Source organism: Pocillopora verrucosa, chromosome 7 (genome assembly GCF_036669915.1).
Source record: "Pocillopora verrucosa isolate sample1 chromosome 7, ASM3666991v2, whole genome shotgun sequence".
In the NCBI taxonomy this organism is placed as follows: domain Eukaryota; kingdom Metazoa; phylum Cnidaria; class Anthozoa; order Scleractinia; family Pocilloporidae; genus Pocillopora; species Pocillopora verrucosa.
In genome coordinates, this window is record NC_089318.1 from 9698489 (window position 1) to 9713164 (window position 14676).

The 14676-nt window shown below is 38.8% G+C and overlaps 3 protein-coding genes across 3 annotated transcripts; 1 reads left to right on the plus strand and 2 right to left on the minus strand.

The window, feature by feature from the left end:
- Window positions 1-118: 118 nt before the first annotated feature.
- Window positions 119-8302, minus strand: LOC131775006 (DNA repair protein RAD51 homolog 2-like). The gene is made up of 10 exons (XM_059091103.2): window positions 8062-8302; window positions 7320-7433; window positions 6797-6907; window positions 5993-6129; window positions 5565-5684; window positions 4556-4711; window positions 3897-3924; window positions 2978-3181; window positions 2761-2866; window positions 119-2176 (listed from the first exon to the last, which is right to left on the minus strand). Exons 1-10 carry the CDS (start codon window positions 8146-8148, stop codon window positions 2124-2126), a joined length of 1116 nt encoding a protein of 371 aa, XP_058947086.1. The 5' UTR covers window positions 8149-8302; the 3' UTR covers window positions 119-2123.
- Window positions 8303-8313: 11 nt separating this feature from the next.
- Window positions 8314-11011, plus strand: LOC131775008 (F-box/SPRY domain-containing protein 1-like). Its single transcript, XM_059091106.2, has 2 exons — window positions 8314-8658; window positions 9673-11011. The coding sequence occupies exons 1-2, from the start codon at window positions 8451-8453 to the stop codon at window positions 10119-10121; spliced, it is 657 nt and encodes a 218-aa protein (XP_058947089.2). The 5' UTR covers window positions 8314-8450; the 3' UTR covers window positions 10122-11011.
- A 148-nt stretch (window positions 11012-11159) lies between these two features.
- Window positions 11160-14608, minus strand: LOC131775005 (methionine synthase reductase-like). The gene has a single exon (XM_059091102.2). The coding sequence runs from the start codon at window positions 14469-14471 to the stop codon at window positions 12186-12188; it is 2286 nt and encodes a 761-aa protein (XP_058947085.2). The 5' UTR covers window positions 14472-14608; the 3' UTR covers window positions 11160-12185.
- Between the last annotated feature and the right edge of the window lie 68 nt (window positions 14609-14676).

Here is a 14676-nt window from a genome sequence, read left to right on the forward strand (position 1 = left end):
TATGAGATTTATTTTCAAGTTAAAACAGATTATGCTCGATTGCCACGTGTGAAACAACGATCACAATACGTTATTCAAATTGAAAACAAAGCTTAAGTAAAATAATTGATTCTCACGCTATCTTCTAAAAATATATTTTGGTCTTTCAAAGAATCAGTCGTGTTGAAGCAGCAGAACAGTCAACATCACACAATAAAAAAGGAGCGATTTCTACATTTAAGACACGATCTTCACAAATTAATGGAAACTTTAAAGTACAAGACGCTTTTGAAAGCGTTAACCCTCTAACTCCCACAAGTGATCGACAAAAAACTTCTTCCTTCCGTTTCGAATTGTATGGTCATTGCCAATATTGCTAAGTGTCTCTACTGCGAATAGCTTACATTGAACAAGTGAAAGAGAAGTTTTTAAATAGTATTCAACGTCAACAGTTCCACCGATTACAGTGATATGGAAGTCAAGATTGGTGATGGTAACCAATGTGTAGTAACGATAAAAAATTTGAAGCTGCTTTAATGATGGAAAAAGACGTATATGATATTACTTATGCCTTCAAGGACAAACGTTCAAAAATTGAAAGTCTATAATAATACAGGGTTGCTTGTAGATATTAAATTTCTCCTCTCGTGTTCAACTCGAAGAGAAGTTCCATATCTATGCGCGCCTATGTATTATTCTCTATATGATGATAGCACTGTGGGAGTTATTAAGCACTTAACAAGACAAATGTGCTATTTCTGATGCTTTTAGTTATCGTACAATTTTAAAAAAGTGAGTTAAAATTCGTGGGCAGGATAAATAATTGTGAATTTTAGTACTTTTTACATTAAAATCCTAATGCAAAAGACATTTGAAATACATTCGATGATAATCTCCTCCGGATCGAAGCCGGGGGAGATTATCATCCCCGGCTCCCCCCGGATCCCTCTAGCTTTTCTTGTGAAAATTTGAAAAATTTGAAAAATTCGTTCAGAAAAATATGTTTTGTTGGCTTTAATTCTGTTCCAAATGTATTGAAATGAATTCGAGTTATTACGACGTTTTGAAGTTCAATTATGAAGCAGTAAATGCAAAACCTCTTTTGATCAGTACTTCTATAGCATGTTGCGAAGCGCTCTTTCCATTCCGTTTATGAGCCCCCTGGGATATAAACTCCTCCGTTTAGAAGCCCCTCCGGTTACAAGCCCCCTGGTATATCAGCCCCTCTCTTTATAAGCTTTGTATCGGCGACAGTTTATGGTATCCATGCAACTCTTCCGCTATCGTTTGGTAGAGCGTGAACGAATTATATTCGTACTAGGAGAGGGGCGATAAAATATCTTGGCAAATATAAACTTTGAAAACCTGAGACAAGGCAATCTCACAATGACAGGCATATTCATGTTATGGAGTTCTTAACTAGAGCTTAAATTTCGAATTAAAGTTACTTTCGAGAGAGAGAGACGCTGATATACTCTCAGTCACGAATTAGGTATGTGTCTTGCGCTATTTTGAAGAGTTTCCTGCGAGGTGACAATTCAATTGCGTAATATAAACCTTAGAAACATACGAAGACCTTTCTTTCGATATAATAAATACGTGATATGATAGAATTCTGAGATATGGCACTTTATTAAAATGACGAGCAATTTGTCTGACCGATTGTCCTAACTTTCGAGAGTACTCTCCTTTGTGTATGGTTCAAAACCACTGATCAAGCAATTCTTAAAAAAAATTACGTCCACACAAGAAAGAGTCTATTAAATAGTCTACAGTGTTAAAACTGTCCAAGGCCAAATATCTTTGAACTGGAATCGAACGAAATATAAATATACCTCAGGGAAAGAACTACATAGCATTTCTAATCTTAAATGGGGCTACGCGATCGAGAAAATAGTGAGAATTAAAATTCTTGAGCCTTTCCGAAAAAACAGAGACACAGAAGCGTACTGCGGAGTCTCAGAAGACTCTCAACAGAAACATTTTGCAGCTACCTATCAGTTACGTGTTGCCGAAAAAAAAGGGTTCATGAGATATCTTTCTCAAAGCGATGACGAGCTCATGTCGCTGGTTATGCTATTGCAGGATGGTACAGCAAAGATCACCAATAAACTTCCCAGTAGGAGAATGTGTTACCGCTTCGGTCAGAAGGCAGAACGAACCTGGATAGGCTGCAAAGAGGGATTTCCACCAAGACCTACAAATAAATCATATTTAGACATCTGTCACAAAACTGTCTCGCTTTTTTTCATTTATCAATAGAGTGTGCAACCATTGGAGTAAACATTAGTTCGTGCCTTTAGGAAGGTTCGGCCGTTTGGTGTAACTAGCCAAGAGTAAGAGCTGAGGCTGCTGAATCTGAAATTTCCATTCAGCCTTATCTGGAAGAGTAAACTTCAAAGCCATGTGCCTCAATCATTTGAATTCAGAGTTGTTACAGATTATTTCCGCAATCCTCGAAATAAGCTTCAGTTCTTGTTGAAATTTCATAAATTGAATTCGTGAATGGGTGCTTTTACTCTTTTAAGGCACTTTTAACATCAGTTTGCATTTTCTCCACACTGTTCTCTGTACACTTCCCAAGGTGCCAACAATGAGGATCTGTTTAACAATCAAGAGCTTCTTTAGATGGCGATCATTTCCTTTATTCTCATGACCCTAATGTGTGATTCAGGGGTGACATTGTAAGGAGAATTGTCTGCTGGTCACTCCTAGGGTCATAAGGTTAAACCTGTTTCTAAAATCTAGGGGTTGTTATACGTAGGGTTTCATGTTATTTACCATGGCGATTCAAGTTCGTATCTTGACGTTCCAAAACTAATCCTTGAGCGTGTATCGTGTAAACAAACGATGCAAACGGCGCCACTGGAGACTTGGAAATCAGAACCTGTTTTTAGAAGAAGAGCAAGAAGAAGGAAGAATCTAGTGAGGAATGAGTTTCTTAAACAATTCGTTTTCAGGACAAAATTGACAGATCACCAATCTTGAAAGTCAATACCTGACGAAATCTTTCGTCCAAATACTGTACAATCAGACGAGTATTCACCGCATGTGACCACGTGTTACCTAACGCAGCGGTCACGTGACTACCATCGTCCTCCTCGGGCTCAACGTCTGCGCCGTCGACGTCCTGGAAACCCTCGTTTCCACTGGAAGTCCCCGCACCAATGAAACGAGTAGTGATTTGATTAGTAACGACAACCTAGAACAGTCGAGACGCAAAGAATTGACTCAAGGTGTTCCGTTTGTGGCACATTTCAGCTCAACAAAAAGTTGTGAAGCGTAAATCGACCGTACATTTCTCGAGACGACTGCGAAATAATTTACCTAATTGGTATTATTTCATAAATCAGGAAGGCTGGTCGCTTACAAATGCATCGTTTCGTTCAAATGGCTATCCTACCTTTTTTCCCTTCCTTTACTTCTTCCTCTCTTTTTTTGCCGTCCAGTTCTTTTCTTTGCAATTTTTATTTCGCAATTCACTCAAGGTTTTTACAGCAAAATAATTGTAGGTACTATCTTGATTTAGAGTACAATTTGGTGTAAATAAGCACGAGTAAATTTTTCAATGACAACAACACTGCACGGGCCCTTGTAGTGTTTGAAAAATTTACAAACGCTTCTTTGCACCGAATTCACGAGTAATCATGTTATCACTCATTACTAATTTAAAGAAAAAACCATCACAGCAAGTCAAGACAGACGAAATTTCGACAATACTCGAGCGCTATTGGTGATTTGCAGTCGTGTTACAACCTGGCACTCGTATTACAACTTTGCACTCGAGTCACAATTTTGCACTCGTGCAACATGAAAAAATGCACTCGTTTTCAGCCGATCAGAAGCGCGTTATTCTTCAAAGTATGTTCTTAGAACAGGTACAGTATACCTTTAGCCTCGTTTATTAGACATCTTACCGGAATATGGAACGTCTCAGCAATATATCTGAAAAGTAGACAGACAAGTGTACTATTTGTTTGTTCAAACAAATGTAAATGCAGTTCATGATAAATAAATTAGCCTTTTTCCTTTCAAGGTGCGAAAAGCATTTAGAGGGGGCTTATTTCTTTAGAGTGGAGAGACAAGCACTCGACATTGTTTCATCTCTTCTCACGTTCACCGCACGCCCTACAGGAAGCAAGTAAACTTGACAAAAGTGGTGTTTGGAGAAACAGTTTTTCGATTTATCTTGTGCCACGATTAGTTTCATCATACATTTGACTGTTCATGGCAGGCCTACAGTTTTTCTAAATGGAAAAGAGGATGATGCGGCAAAACATGTTTCATGTACGGGCGTAGGAAAAGGCTGGAAAACATGCTACTAGTATCAAGAGTGCGAAAAGATCCCCAAGGGCAAAGTCGAGGCAAGCTCCACTACTTGCCCCTGATCGGCAAAAGTCACATTTTGCTTTGTCTACTAGGTAAGAACGTGTGGAGCGCCCGTATTAAATGGAGGCTCGTAAATTCTTTCCACGCTATTTGTAAAAAATCTATTCTACGACCTACAGAGTACATGAGATGATGTTAGTGCAAAGCATACATATTTGAAATAGTTGCCCGAGAAAAGTCTCCTTACTTTAAAATGGCCGCTTCTTTGGAAAGAAGCGCTGTTCTTTCGTTCAAGTTTCTGAACAGCCTGCTGTCAAATTCCTTCCTTACAAGCGAAGCGACGGAGTCCAGAATGACGAGCTTTACACGTTTAGAAATAACCTCCTCTTCAAGTCTCTGAAGCCTAGTGAAACAATTCCGATCGATAATTAAATGCTTTGTCTGTTTCACCCGGTATAACTTGAGATTTTGTCAACCTCGTTCCCAAGGTCTTTTCTCTTCCTCCTTCAATGGAGGAAGAGAGAGATGACCCTGTCTGATTTTTGTAAGTCCAGCGGTTCCTTAATTCATTTTATAGCTAGCAATTAGAAGGGGGAAATGAGACTGACAGGCTTGGCTTCCCAGACTGGCGTAGTATGCCCATCCCACCCCACACTGGATTGTGCATTTAGACTAATTTGTTCCTTTAAAATCAAAATTCTTTGTTGTCACCATTAGGCCAAATCATTTATTGAGTAAACTTCTTTAATCAAGATGGCTGAATGTCACAATCATTCTTTTCTTCACTTAGTGGGCCTGGCCTTTGTCTTGTTCTAAGAAAATGCTTATTAACCATTTACACATAGCCCTAAAAGAGACTGGCTTCTAATTTCTCATTCCAGTATCATCCTTACATCAAATATAAAGGTCATGACATTGAAGGAAATGATCACCAATTTATGTAGCCCCTGATTGTCGAACAAATTCTCCCTATCAGTACCATAGGGAATGTAAAGAGAACAGTATGGAGAATATAGGGTGTAAAGGGTTATATGAACACTTTTCTTTTTAATAACTGTTCCCCCATGTATCTTGATTTTTTATTGCCATCAAGATTTAATTTCAGTTGCATTTTCTTCTTACTTGTTTCCTTTAGCATTTTAGTTTTGGTGCTCAGTAGTTTAACAAATACATAAAGAAATATAAATCATGATATGAGACCTTGAATGAATAATCTTGAAAAGCACCAGTCAATAACATTACATCAAATATCTTACCTATCCCATAATGAGCTACAGGTAGATTCCCAGCACACATGTATCCTCTCTGACAGATGAAACAGTGACTCATTTGAGTTGAAAAGATCTGAAAACCGACTGGATGCCATTTCAATCAATCTATAAAGCAGATGTCAGTGAAATTTGAAAAAAACTGCAAACAAAAATAAAAATCAGGCTTCTATCTCTAAGGTTACCCCATGCTGGACACAACCTGGTTGCCAAACATCAGATGACACTAAACTATTGTGGCTAAGCTTTATGAGGTAAAACTTACATTGGGTGAGGCATAACTTGCAGCACAAAACAGGACTTAGGCCTGTTTATGTTACCTTGAGCCTTTAACTTTTAAGCTGGGGTCAGAGTTGTCCCTGGAACCCTTGTTAATTATATGTGATAAAATAGAGACTTGACACAGGACAACCAACCTTGTTGCACTGAATGCTGCCTCTGTGTCAATGTAGATAACACTGCCATCCAGTCCACCTCTGTCATAAGGTAGGGTGGCCAGCACACTAAGCATGATACAGAACTGTGTTTTACCACATCCTGCTGGGCCTGCTATCTATGTTTCATTAAAAAAAAAAAGACAATGAGATTAAGACTCACAGATAAGTCAAAATCACCCTTAATAGCTTGACTGCATTCTCAATCTGTTTATATAAAATAATTCTGTCAAAATAAAATGATATTTTTCTGTGATGATACAAAAATGACTGGCAGTAGCAGGACAAGAGTCAGAAATACATTTTATTCCTTTGTTGGGCGATAAAAAACTGTCTTTGGCCTGTGTGTGGAAACGATCAGCTTGCTACATCCAAAACAAGTGTATTTTGCAAATTTACAATTTTTAAGTTACATCAGAAGCAACAATATGGTGTGTGAGCAAAAAACTATTTGTCTCTTGCAATTAACCTCTACACTTTGCAAACCACACAGCAACACAGCAGTTCAGAATCATTTCATTTTATTCATTATTGAAAAATAATTCTTCTGGTCTTTCTCACACTAAAGGAAAATCAGATAACTGTGCCTATGCTGTGACTTTGGAGTGATCATTTGATGTACTCTCCTAGAGTAGGTAGTCAGGAAAATGAAAATTATCATATTGCCTTGATTTAACTTCAAATTCTCATGACCAGTCAACAAAGAAGTGTATGCTTACCAGGAAGGAGAAAAAACTTTTAGATCTTGGGAATAAAAGGGAAAAAAGAAGGAAGTATAGAGCTTACTTCTGTGATTGTACCACAACTCAGCCCTCCGTGCAGTGCCAAATCAAGATCACCAAGTGAAGTTGGAAGAAATGATTTCTGACTGTTTGATCTTTGAAACAAGGCAAGGGCCTAATCACAAAATATACAGCTATATCATAAATCAACATTATCATCCAATTTTTGCAGCTAGAAAGCATTAGCATTCAATTTAAGATAGATGGAAACCGTGAAAGGATTTCAAACAGTGCCCAAAAACCTATGAATAATATCTTTCACAAACTTGAATGTGGAAATGTCTGCAACCAACCCCCCTCTCCCCCCACAGAAAAGTCAAACATGCTTGCTTGCTAATTGTGTCATGGTAACTGTAACTTTAACAGAAGTGGTTTGCTGTGATTAAGTACTGTGGAGATTATTTTGGATACAGTAAATCCAGTGTTGTTACCCTAAGGTTCATATCATTAACTGTCTTAACATGACTTCAACAGTGTCCAAATATTTTGCATAACACAGCACTTTGTACTGAGAAATCAGTACTTACTGTTTGCACCTTGGGAACGATGGCTTTACCAACAGCTCTCTGAATTTCTATAACTTCTTGATAACTTGATCCAGTAAACTTGAGAAGTTCCAAGTGGTTTCTCTGAAGCAAATCCTGTACAATATCAGCAAAAATAAGAAACATGGAGATCAGTCAGAAATCAAAGATGTATTTAAGTGTAGGATATTAGTGCAGGAGCTTGACTAATTGTTTGGTTCCTTACTTATTCATTTACATGGGTCTCTGAGCATTGAGAAACAAGGTAAACAACTACAAATGCAAGCCATACTCAATAAGATGCATTTGCAAGGCCGTTTGTTTGTGCACTTTTGCATGTAAAAAGCCTAATTATACTAATCACGCATATACACGACTGTAAACTCAACTCTTACATACACATTGTCCACATCTGAATCATTAAGAGAATCAAGGAAAAGAAAAGGGAGCACTTTTTCGAGGGGAAGGGGGTGCTTATTTGAGGGGGAGGGGGTGCTTCTTTGAGGGAAAAAGGGAATTTATTTGAGGGGAAAGGGTTCTTATTTGAGGGGTAGGGAGGAGCCTTCGCAAAGGGAAGGGGGCACTTTTTCAACGGGAGGGGGGTGCTTATTTTTTATCATTGCAAATTTTTGTCAACAGTAGGGACGCGGATTCAAGCATTTACGATAGGCTTAAAAAAAAGTCTGAGTCTTACCGCTTCCGCTCTCATTTATTCACAGACCTTTTAACAAAGGAGTTAGCTAACCTTGCAAGTGACTATCTGATGCTTTGCTAGTCTTTCCACCACCTCGGATCGTATTCCAGGAACACGCCGCAACCTTTTGGATGACATCTTTGGGTATGAAGCATGACGAGGTTCAGACGTTGATGGTTGCAAATTCCATGGTTTCAGATTATTCCACAATCACTCTGAGAAACAGCGATTTAGATTTGATTTGATGAAGCACAGGCTGCACTTACAGCCGCCATCTCAAGAACTTGACATCCAAGCCTCCAGGAGAGGTTACCTAGTAAGAAATTAAAAACAAAACAAAACAGACAAAACCTCTTGAAAACAAACACTTGTTGCGTTAGTTGCGTCTCATTTGATTTCGGCTTGATTTGTTTAATGCAACAGGATAAAGTTTAACGTGAATGTTTCAGTGCTGTGAAAGTCTCCAAGAACTTTGTCGTCGAGAGCTGATTCGTTCCGTGGGAAGTAGAAAGCTTCTTCAAAGGCTGCCTCTTCCCCGAAACGTCATCGAATGGCTGAAGGAGTACGATGAACCTGCTGCATTCGACCCCAACAGTAGCTCCGATGAAGTGGTTTTCTCCAACAATAACGAAACCATCACTTTTACTGGTTAGTTTTAACGCTGAAATACTGAATAAAGGGCCACTTTTAACCATCTACCAAACGAGTCAGCTCGTTTGCCTCGTTTGCTCCTCTGTTAACACTGCCGAACCAAACGTGCCAGACGACTCACTAAATATAACAGGACGTTACAAATCGATAATTTCGATTGTAATCGATAATTTTCGATACTGATTAATCGATTGAAATCGAAAATCAATAAAAATCGATAGCGGAGGTACAATGTGTGATCATCGATTTTCGACCAAAACATTGTTTGGAATGATAGTTTGATTTTAAGCAATTTCCATCGATTTATATCGAAAACATGGATTTCGTCAGAGGAATCAAGGCAAAGAAGAAGACAGAGACTAAAGCAAGGAACAAATGACTGATGGATATCCAAAGGCAGAAAAAAGAAACAGGAATTTGTATCTGTTCTTGATATTTTTACTTTTACATCAAGGCAAAAACCCTTACTCAATTCTTAGTTGATTTGATGTCATTTGTTCTCTTGGCCGAGTAAATCAACATTATGGATAATCTGGGACCAAATCTTGTGATTATCGACATTTATTATATGTAGCTAATGGTTAACAGTTATAGAATAATACTGAGTAATTGATTAATTTCCAATGATCGATTTCTATTGATTTGTAACGACCTGAATATATAGACCCAATTAAGACTTGCATATTTATTATTCCTTGTTCTTTCATTCATTGCTGGGCCAAAGGAACCACTAACATGTTAGTGTTGTACTCTTAAAACTGGAAATTGCAGAAATATTCCCAGCAGAACTCTTAGTCATCTCAATTAGCAAAAAATCTGTTTCAGTCTGCAAAATTGAAAAAAAAAATGTCAATCTGCAAATTGTAGACTGTGTTAAACCTTTGCAAAGTCTTATTGTTGTATAGTGCCATGTTTAAGCTCAAAGGTACTCCATTTGTGTGCTTCTCATGACAATTGTTTCCTTCCAATAAATTTGACACTTTGATTCTGTTGGTTCTTCTTTTCTTCCAGGAAATGGCTACAGCACAACTTTGATTCTTACCCCTGGTGGTCATGGTTACACTTCTGGTAAACATGAGTGGGTGTTCTACTTTAACAATTGCCGAGGCCAAGTGGCAGTTTGTCTTGTAACAGCAGAATTTAAGAAGGCCAGAGCATTCAGAACAATGCCAGCGATTGGCAGAAAAATAGGCTGGGCTTACAATCAAATTGGGTTTCTAACCTTAGATGTTCCTATCTGGGAAGCTATGGATGGAAAGCGAAATGAAAGCTACCACACCTGGGATATGATAGGAATTATTCTTGATTTAGAGAAAGGAACACTTGGTTTTATGAAGAATGGAAAGGAACTGGGGGTAGCTTTTTCAAAAGGGTTGCGTGGCAAAGAGGTATTCCCAGGAGTTTGCTTATGCTCTGGAGAGGAACAAGTCACCTTTGTAACCAGTAGAACCTATTTGTGAAAGTGTTGGAGCAGTTTTGAATCAATATTAAACCATCAAAACAAAAATGATCACAATGGTTTATTGTTACAACAGAAAATGGCAATGGAAAATAATAATAATCCAGAGTAAAAACACATAACAAGCTTTCACCTGACAAAACCAATGAAGACCCACATTACTTGAATATTCATCCAAGGCCTTTATGTGCATCTTAGCACAACCTTGTCACATGAATTTTGTGAGACTCAGTTATTTTGATTAATTAATTTCTGAAGTAGTGTTTTGAAAGAAGTTTCCATAAAATTTGTTGATAGAAGAAATAGGAAAACATTTTGTGAACAAGTTAACAAAGACTTCCACTCATGAAATTAAACTGAACAATAATATTTATTGATGGGGTAAGTCTACCTCGACAGAGCCTTTATATGAATTATGTTCTTTCCTCACAAGCAGTTTAATTAAATTGATTAGCTGACATAGTGACCAAGTTAACCTTTTGACCCTCAGAAGCAATTCACGTGAAACTTCTTATTATATTTCTAATAATTTATCTTGCAAAATCTTGGTAATGAGAACAGACAAGCTTATCAGCTACTTAGTGTTATCTCAATCCAGTACCAAGCTCTCCTGTCTAATATACAAAGAAGTGTATAGCAGCCAGTAGGGAGAATTTTTAAGTGGATCTTGGGAGTTAGAGGATTGAGCCAAAGAAGCAGGCATTCATTAGCCTCTACAAATTTAACTTTTTGCTGGAAGGAATTCAACAAGCAATCCCACAAAAATTGACTTAAAGATCAATAATATGGAAGGATTTTAAATTTGCTCATTCCAAAGATGGTAAACAGTATTACTGTAATCAATAATGTATTATTCATTAATTTTAAAATAAAGCACTACTTTCTCCTTGACTTGAAGTTTCTGTACCACTTTTAACCCTCTGAGTGAAAAAATCACCCAGCAACTAACACTAACAGTTCTGAAAATTTCATTGGATTGCCCTATTCTTGACTGGCCTGCTGCCAGAAGAATTGATCACACTATTAAATAACAGATAGGTGAAAGTAAGAACATATTGTTGCATCATTCTTTCAGCCACCACTGGCTGCTCTACCAGAAGACCAACAATTTTCCATTGTTTGTTTTCCACTGAAATTTGCCTCAAAAGGTTATACCCTGGTTAACCAAGTATTTTGATGATGTTTTGTGTGGAATATACAGTAGTAGAAGGGAGGTCAACTAGGGAGATCCCAAATTAACATCTGCCCAGGGTCATAAATAAGAACTGGCAAAACCCACTCATTAATCTGCCTTCTTTTGCCAGCTACTTTAACTTAACCCTAAGAGTGACTAGCATGTAATTTCTCCATATAGTGTCACGCCAGAATCTCACATAAAGGTCATGAGAATAAAAGCAATGATCTCCAACTGAAGAAGCTCATTTGTTAAACAAATTCACCTTGTCAGCACCTCAGGAAAGGTTAATTTACCATATGTACTGATAAAAAATGCACCATTACTGAAATACCTGCCAAGAAATTTGTACAGGAGCCACTTCCAGGATTTGAGTGAAATTGAGCATTTGAGCATAATTCACCAGCAACAGTTTAAATGAGCAAAATGATTCCACTTGGTTTGGGCAAACTTTGTGGAATCCTTGGTGCCTTTGAACCCAAAACATGTAGTTCCCAGTCTTGTATGTAATTGGATGAAACAATATGGCATTCACAATAACCAGGCCCCCTTCTTTTTCTTGTTTCCCCCTTTATGTGTACATTCCAACATACATGCATTGACAGGACAGATGTGTCTCAACCAAGGAGCATTTCCTTGACCTATATGGAAATTTAAAGTATTACTGGATTTATGGCGGTATACAATCAATGTCAGTATCTGGCCAATCTAGCCCTCCCCTAACCAACAAAAGTCAATTGATAGCAAGCTAGGGCTAATGATGGGTTAGGGGAGGGGTGGATGCACAATTGATCAGATATTGGCGTTGATCTGATCTTAGTGGCGTTACTAAGCTATTTCAATTGGTTAGTATCAAGTTATATGTGTCCATAATTTTTCCTACATGTATCACTAAGTCCAAATGTCTTCGAGGTATTGCTTGTTTTCGCGCAGCTTCATCATTTCCTTGCGTGCCTCAGCTATGTCTACCCCTTTGTACTCTTGAGTAATCTCCAGAAAAGCATCAAAAACATTTTTGGCCATGTTGTCTGCATCTCCACAAACATAAACCACTGCTTGTTTGTTAAACAGTTGTTCAGCTACCTCAGTGGCATGGCTTCTCAAGTTTTCTTGTACATATTTTGGTGTTGGTTTACTGGACAAATCATCAACTGTATCACGAGAGAAGGAGAGGAAGAGGTGTGACAAAACACCAGTAGACAAGTAACATTCAAGTTCCTTACGGTACAGGTAATCTTTTTCCTTATGACGACAGCCAAAGAAGAGCCATGATTCTCCAAGAGGCTCTTGGTCATTACAGGCTTTTAAGATGAGTTCCCTGTGCTGCAGAAAGCCTTTAAAAGGTGCTACCCCTGTGCCAGGACCAATCATAATGATGGGTGTGTTAGGAGCACTTGGCAGTTTGAAGTGGAGATTTTTGCGCTGGAACACTGGAACTTTTGGTCTATCTTTCACTAACAACTGAGACAGGTCAACATCAAATTCCTTGTTACTACCAATTAAAACTTCCCCCAGACTTTTTGTGGTAGAAGCCAACCATCCAGTACAAACACCTTGTCTTTGGCCCCTTACACCTTCCAAGGCTGGAAATTCCACAATGTTGAAAACAAAGTGAAGACCATTGGGATTTTCCAAAGGTGAGCTTGACACTGAGTAAGGACGTGCTTTCAAGCGGGGCAAAAGTTCTAATAACCTTTCAAATGGAGGCTTGCATGATGGAAAGGTGTTGAGTAAGTCCAGCAAAGACAAGTAAGGTTCTCTGACAAACTTGGTGTAATCACCTGTGCCTTGTTTGCTGCAAAGTTCTTGGAGTCTTCTCTTCTCTTGTGGATCAGCTGTGTGCTCTGCCATAACCCTTACAAGAGCTTTGCTTGGAACACTTCTGATTTCCAGGCATGTTAGCAGAGTATACTTAATGGTGGAGTACTCAGGTATGTAGTTTGGAACACATGCTGCCTTTTTGGTTGAAGATGGAATTAACTGAATGGAGAATGGAATATCTGCTTTCTCACTCAAATCCAACCTTGATATCAGTTCGTCAACTTCATCCTTGGGGTTTGGACAAACAATACCAAAAGAGTCCCCAGGTTTGTAGTTCATGTTACAGTCTGTGATATCCAGTTCTATATCCAAAGCTGTCTTTATTGAGTGACTTTCTGTCAGCTGCCTTGCTGAAACAACTGTTGCCATGGAGACTTCAGTTACAGCACTTGGAAAGCTTGCACCAGCTTGTACAGGTAATGTAGAGCAGTCCCATTTGTAATCAGGATGGAAGCTTACCTGTAAATAAGCTGGTGATAATTGTGGTATGGACAAGGCAGAAGTTGACAAGGGGGGCAAAGACTGTTTTAACTGATCACTTAAGGTGGGTGTTGAGGCATGCTCACCGTTGCATGCAACTGGGCCATCGTTATCTATGGCTGGTAAATTCTGATCACCAGGAGGTTTTGCCTTAACCACTGCTATTGATGCAGCATTGGTAAGACTCCTTCCACCTAGTTGGTCACAGCTGTGACTATTTGTGACAACAACAACTGAATCTGTCTCATGCAAACCACCATTACTAGTGTTCTCTAAGACTGAGTCAGCTAAAACCTTTAAAGATTTACTTCGAGTGAGGGGTTGTTCTGGTGAATCAATCACAGGAACTTTTGCCTCAACATCAGACATGCCACCATTCTGTGTCTCCAGACCCAACTGCTTTCTCAGTGCAGACCATAGTCCTTCCATCCATGGTTCCACTACCAACTCCAAACCAACTGCATCATCAGCATAACCAGTGTCGTAGAAGTGCTGTGCCCCTAACTCCAGTAATCTCTTGTCAAGGTTTTTACCGTTGTTACAGAAATTTGTGTAATTGGTGTCCCCAAGCGCGAGTAAGGCGTAACGACAATTTTCTAAATGGTTACTGGGCAAAGTCTTCTTCTTCAGTCTTCTAAAAAACTTACACATGGTATCTGGAGGATCCCCCTCTCCTGTTGTTGACACTACAAACACCACAAGGGTTTCTTTCTCTAGGGTAAACTTCTTCTCCGTTAGACTGAGACAAAAAAGGTTCGAATCCAGGCCATGTTGTTCAGAGAATTCATGGATTTCTTCGGCAATTGCTTTCGCTTGACCCGTCTGAGAACCGTACAGGATGGTAAATTTGTTTGCTAATGAACTGCTTACAGGCATATTCACCGACCAGATCTCTGCGCTTTTTAGCAGTTTAGAACCAAGACGAAGAATGTTGGATAGAAATTACTGGTCAACCACACATATTTCGGCGTGATCCCAAAGTGTTACATCATCATTTTTCCGTGAAATCGTGAAATCCCTTCACGCATTTGGTTACCATTCCGCTGACAAGGAGCTAAAAAGACCCTGGGCTCGAAAAAGT